The sequence below is a fragment of the Panicum hallii genome, chromosome 6, assembly GCF_002211085.1.
Source record: "Panicum hallii strain FIL2 chromosome 6, PHallii_v3.1, whole genome shotgun sequence".
NCBI lineage: Eukaryota > Viridiplantae > Streptophyta > Magnoliopsida > Poales > Poaceae > Panicum > Panicum hallii.
Genome location: NC_038047.1, coordinates 39,424,802 through 39,431,422, shown reverse-complemented (window position 1 = coordinate 39,431,422; position 6,621 = coordinate 39,424,802). Strand labels below are relative to the sequence as shown.

Here is a 6,621-nt window from a genome sequence, read left to right as displayed (position 1 = left end):
TTTCAGAAGATGACATGTAGTCCAACATAATTTTCTCTTCCGTTGAAAACACACAAAGTTGCCCTCTCCACAAAGAAATATCTAATTGTAGATACAATACAAACCTGTACCTGTGCCATTTGCAAGGCAAAAGGGCAAAAGAGAAGAAATGATGCAGGTGCCAAGCAATTGCAGCCCTACAGGACCGGGTAACTATATAGAGAGACATCAGTCCCTAACAATATAGCAGCTGCAACGGGAAGGGTTGGCCAGGTAGGCACTGAGATCATAGCATTGTCTCAGTTTTCAAACAATACGCTAGCCCAAATTAAATATGCATACAAAAGATGCCAAACGATACCTCTAGGCTACACGTATACGGCGGCAAATCTTTCAGCTTACATAAGAGCTACATCGAGAACATTACAGCTCCAGAAGAAGAAAAAAACAATCAGATGGCACAGCATATGTATGTTCCCAGCATGCTTATACATATGTTGCGCCTAACACTTGCCGTTCGACTTAACGGAATGTATGTCATTACATCATAGGCAATGCTGGACCATGTGATGCCAGACCACATACAGCACCACCCTAGACATACCATTGTCAGTTACATGCATTGGTACATCATATTGTGCATTTGTCAAGAGAAAAGGGCAGGCATAATCAAGATAAAGATGGGGGTGTTGGCTCTTTTTTCACAAGTGACTAGTCGCGCACTTGTAGTAGGAAGGAAATGGAGTGCAAGAGAGTAATTTCTCATATACCTGGTAACAACACAAAGCAAGGAAGATAATAGGAACACTAACTGAACTAGTAAAAAGAGACCTTTCAAGAGGAGAGCATCCCAAAGTGGTGTGTGCAGGGAAAATAATCACACGATTGAAGTATTCATGTCATGGCAGTGACAGAACAGTATGCATTTTCTAACTTACTGGATGTATGCTACAGTAGTAACAAAGTGCTAAATCTTATGGAAAGCGGCCAACAATGCTAATTTAGTAGTTTAGGTCTTCCTATTGGTTTTGACACCTAAAAAGAACTGTATTATAGAGAAGGCTAGAGTTTCCTTTTGAAATTGTAACAGCATGATATTATCATATTACAAAATCAGGTGGTACATGAGTCATATAAATCTTTTTACATCTAATCCACAAACATAGACCCTTCGGATAATTGTTAACAATGAAAAAGGCCACAAAAGCTGATGCAAGACAGGGCAGAAATGCTATGAGTTCCAACTATCCAACATTACTGAAAGAATTTCCTATATGGACAAGCTACTTGCAAAATTATATAATAATAGTGTAACAACTGAACAAGTTCTCTTACAGAATGGGAACCATGGGGGCGATTGACAGCTTCAACAAGATCCCAAAATGTATTCATGTTTTGCCAATTCTGATTGAAGATCACCAACTTTATCTCTCAAGTATCAGAATAGTGGAAATAGAGCCCCGAATGCCAGCACCAGCTTCCGTGTGAAGAATCAAAGAATAAATAGCAACAGCGATCCAGTTGAATGCCTGAGGTACAAGTCCTTCATCCATGTGATCTCCTTCTATTATGTGGGGTAGGAGGAACACCCTCAAAGAAATCACCCACAGCTATTTCAAGATCCTCAACAGAATACTTGATGTACAGTTCTGGATGCTTCCCATTCTCTATGTGATGCCGAAACCTGCCAAGGAACGACCGGTATGCTGGCAGTAGCTTCTCTGCAATTGAGATCCTTAGCTCCTCCCTCAGCTGGTTGTCTGGCACACACCACCCAGACTGCACCCTATGTGCGTCCTCAAACGCAGCATTGAAGGACTTGAACCGCTCCCTCAGTGCTGATTTAGATATTCCTGACGAAAATCCACCACTTACATGGAGCCCCTCATCACGCAAACAGTTCAAGATCTTCAACCATGAGGTCCGCTGGTAGTTTGTGGCTGCCATTGTGAACTTGCCGGTAAGGCGTTTCAAGTAATCATCACCGATCATGCCCCAGAGGTCTGGTGAATCTTTCACCTTGTGCACAATGTAGTGTACATTGTTCATCATGAACAAATGTGAAAGAGCTGGATCCTTGTAGAGTGCCGCCTTGCCCTCCAGGTTGTGTTCAAGAACAACAATGATCCAGACAATGTGGGAGGCAAGTGGCAATTGGTTCTCAAGCTCAGGGAGCTCGAGGTCCGCCAAGGACGGCGCGAGCTCATTGCCCTCAGCAGCAAGACGGGCACTAGCTGATGGCCGCGATATGATCAGCTCGGAGAGCGTGACCTTGTAGTCGCAAATGAGGCTGCTATAGTTCATCACATACCGTGTGAGCGGGTGGATGGTGCCGCCGGGCACTGCGGTCTTGGGCGGGTCGCGGAGCACGGCGTTCTCGAACTCCGAGAGTATCCCCCTCACGGCGTCGGCGAGACGCGACCGGATCTCAACGGCCTGCACGTATATTGACTCCGCCGCCTTGGAGGCGGCGAAGATGTCGGAGACGTCGGGGAGGAGGTCCGAGAGCGCATCGTGGAGGTCTATGATCTTGAAGAGCTTCTCAGGGGAGCGGCGGCCGATGCTGATGGCCTCGGCGAAGCCGAACAGCTGCAGCGCGGCGCCCTTGACGGCCTCGGCGAAGGGGGTGTCGTGCGTGGCGGGCGCGGCGGCGGCGGAGATGGTGCTGCTGGAGATGGGGAGGTCGTGGAAGATGTGGAAGCAGAGGCGGCGCTCGCTGGCGAAGACGCCGCGGACGGCGGCACGGGCGGCGCGGATCCAGCGTCGGATCTTGGCCTCGAGCGCGTCCCACTCGAGGCGCTGGACGTCGCCGATGCTGAGGCGCTCGACGCCGAGGCGGCGCAGGGAGGCGTCGACGGCGGGCTTGCGGACGGAGGCGTAGACCTGCGCGCACTCGCGGCCGTACCCGGCGGCGGCCATGCGGGACGCGATGGCGCGGAGGTCGGCGACGGCGTCGTCGGGGAGGAGGTCGATCTCGCGGATGCTCCGGAGCGAGCGGTAGGCGCTGCTGCGGCGGCCGATGGAGGAGGACACGGAGTCCTCCTCGTCGGGGGCCGGGAGGTCGGCGGAGGAGGCCGAGTTGGAGCGGTCGCTGTTGATGGAGAGCGAGCTGAGGTCGGCGAGCGCCTCGATCTCGAGGTCGAGCGCGCGGGAGGAGAGCACGTGGCGGAACTCGTCCTCGAGCCGCGCCATGGCGACCTGCACGGCGCCGGATCCCCCCGCCGCGGCGGCGGAGGACCCCGAGGACGACGAGAGGCGGCGCGGGCTCCCGACGGCGGCGGGCGACGGCGGCGCGAGGCGGCGCAGGTCGTCGACGGCGCGGAGGAAGCGGTCCGCCTCGGCCCGGTCCCCGGCGCCGTCGAACAGCATCGGCTCGTCCCCGCCGGCGCCCGCCGAGGCCGAGTCCCACCGCATCACCACCCGCTCCGCCGCCTCCAGCTCCGCGGCCGATCCGTCCATGGCTGGCAAGCTGGGTTGACTCCTCGCCCCCTCCTCCTCCGCTTCCTCTTCCTCGATCCGAAGCTGCTGGCCTGGCTTTGCCTGGCTGGCTCTGCCGCGGCGGCGCGAATCCGGGGAGCCGCACGTGTGGGCGCGCGCGCGCGTGGATGTGCGCGATGGCGCACGGGGCGGGGGCAGAGGGGGAAGTGATATAGAAGTGGAGGCGAGGCGAGCTGGCTCCGCTCTGTGCTGCTGCTGGCCTGCTTGCTGCTGCCGCCGGTCGCGCGAGCGAGACGGGCAAAGCCGGCTCTTTGTTTTTGCGTCCTTGTGGTGTGAACTTCCTTTTTGTTTGGACTCGCGAGGACTAGGGAGCGAGAGCCACAAACTTTCTGTTCATTTTTTTAGAAAGAGCCATAAACTTTGTTAGACCATCTCCAGTAGAAGTTCTAAATTGGGTTCTATGTTAAAATATAGGATTTATGAGAAAAAAATAATCTCCAACAGGAGTCCTATTTTACAAAAAACTGGCAAATCAATTTAGGACTCAGTCTCCCGGGTCCTAGATATAGGACTCAATTGGTTGGGTTCTATCTCTCTTTTGCCACGAAATCTAACTGAGACTTCTTTCTCCAATACCTCCGCTCCAATCTTTCCACAATTAGTTGTAAATAACATGATTTGAGACCCCGCTGTTGGAGTATAAGCTTTTTTGCCCTAAACACATCAAATATGTCCCTAATACAAATTATAGGACCCAAATATAGGACTTATGGTTGGAGATGCTCTTGTTACTCTTGAGATAGAAATGACATTGCCCATATAAAATTACAACTCTGCGTAGAGTTCTTTTTTTTTTGCGGGTAACTCCGGGTAGAGTTATGCGTCCACAACTTGAAAAAAAGGGCAACGATGATGTGGATTATTGGAGGGGAATGGTTGTATCCAAGCAAACTTTTAGGGCTCGTCTGAAAATCTCATTCGCGGTTCGAAACCATGCATTTTTTATGAGAAGAAAAACCACAGGACACTACACCTCAGGTTATATTTCCACAGCGTTTGGAAGCACATGTCGAGGGGGAGTCGCGCCTAGTTCCCTATCATTTTCACCAGGTAGCAATCCACGCCAACATACATCGAAAGCCTTTCCCCGCGATGATGCCCCTGTCTCCTTCCGCCTACCACGCTTGAGCAACGAGCTCCATAACCTCAGATTCCGTGCTTGAGATCCGCTCATCTTCCAAGAACATCCCTATCTAGATGGATTTCTTTCTCACAATTACCCCCTTTCCATGACTTTCTCCACCATTCCTAATCTCTAGTTCTCTACTAGAGTGAGGTCAGCTGCCTACGTTACCCGAGCCTGCAGCTACAACGAACTTCACCACCCCCTCGTCCTTCCATGCAGGTAGCATCAAATCTTTTGATCTTGCTCCTCCGTGGCTCCGCCCAGAGATCCACTGGCCTGAGATTTCCAATCTCCATCGCGCACTCCACAATCCATACTTTACCCTTCCTTGCTCATGACCGGGAGCACTAGAAGCCCCCACACAATGCCAAAGCTAGCAAGTCAAGGTACTCCAGCATCAAAACTCTTGCTTTTTATTTTTTGTCTTCTTTAGATGAGATGTAAAGGGGTTTCTAGGCCCCTTCTCTAAAGGACTGGGGGAAATCGCACGATATTTCCCACGAGTATTCGTGTGACCAGACAAAACACTCTTGGGGATCCTCTAGCTTGGATTTCCTCCGTAAGCTGCCAAGCAAAGCCTTAGAGAGGATATTTGAGTCGCAATGTGATGTACATAGTATCACAAAGTGCAACATATTATGTGTAAATCATCCATCATATCTCTTGTGTAGCGTAATGTCGATATACTTAATTAAATGTTTACATAACTCGTCGAGTTCAAATAAGATGCTATGATTGCATTTCTATCCTCTTGTCTATCTCAATGCCACCTATTAATCCCCTTGCACAATACCCCCCCCCCCCTCTCCTCCCCCAACCCCAAAATGAAGACTAAAATCTTGAAAATTGAGGAGTGAGTGAACTAAATGAAGTAAATATGATTTGCCGATTGTGCCTCGTTAATGCCATTAAAGCTCCATGATACACCTCAAGACACAAATTTAAATTAACTAACCGAATACACTAAAACTAGTGTAGACTAGCTCAACAATGGGGTTGATGCTTTGGTCACAACAACGGATAAGAATAACAGTGAAGGTTAGTAAAGTGAGGGAAAAACGGTGAGTTAGGGACCTAGAGTTAGGGTTGATAATTGTTTGAATGTTGTCCTCTTTGATCATGATGAGACATTGGAAATGAGGGAAGGTAACAAAGATGGTAAGGAGAAGGAGGGGTAGAAAATATCACTATGTTCAAATGGAAGTGGCGGGGGCCCCGGGGGGGGGGGGAGGTTTAAGGCTACAACAGTATCTCAACATGCATGTTGTAATAATCTTAGCTATTTAAGTATGACTTTATGCACATCAAAGATTGATAACACAAATATGGCTAGACTGCTAAGGATGGAATTAATGAGAACTAATCTCCCCCTACGGAGGTGCATGCACTTCCAACCATTAAGCTTTTTTGAGAATATTTATTCTATTTCCTTCCCATCTTTATTGCTGATTTTCATTCTAATGAAAATGAACTGTGTCAGATAAATAGGTTCAATCTTTCATTTTTCAGTCTAGTCCATGTTGTTTTAAAACATTAGATAAAAAAGGTTTAAAAATAAAGAAATTACCCAATTTTAAGTGTTCCATCTTCCATGGAAACCAAATCACATGGTAATAAATTTTGGTGAGCTGTTACCATTTTGTTCTTCATTTTCCCTTTATGTTCTCTTAACAACAGTTCGTTTGATGTACAAGGTGTTCTAGTCTCGTTTGCTACTCTCTAATACTAAAATGGTCAGCTAGATACCACCATTTTACTTTCACCTCACCACGCATTATAAAATCGAATAGGATGATACCGTCTGCCACATACGTCACCACGCCTTTGGATGACAGGGAGCAGACATGTTCCATGGATCTCACACTTCACTCCGGTTGCCAGCCATGGATTGGAAGGCGGGGCCGGGTGCGATGAACCGGCGGGGCTGTCGCCGCCGCCCAAGTCAGGCTGCCGGCATAGTTTATTGCCGCGAGACAGTGAGATCGGCGTTCGCCTGCGCTGTCCTCGCTGTCCTTGCG

General features: G+C 49.4%; 1 protein-coding gene across 1 annotated transcript; it reads right to left on the bottom strand.

The window, feature by feature from the left end:
* Nucleotides 1-298: 298 nt before the first annotated feature.
* On the bottom strand, nucleotides 299-3,576 carry LOC112898454 (exocyst complex component EXO70B1-like). Its single transcript, XM_025966779.1, has one exon. The coding sequence runs from the start codon at nucleotides 3,436-3,438 to the stop codon at nucleotides 1,525-1,527; it is 1,914 nt and encodes a 637-aa protein (XP_025822564.1). The 5' UTR covers nucleotides 3,439-3,576; the 3' UTR covers nucleotides 299-1,524.
* Between the last annotated feature and the right edge of the window lie 3,045 nt (nucleotides 3,577-6,621).

Coding starts and splice junctions, on each gene's coding strand:
- LOC112898454 (XM_025966779.1), bottom strand. CDS start 3,438: ATGGACGGATCGGCCGCGGAGCTGGAGGCGGCGGAGCGGGTGGTGATG.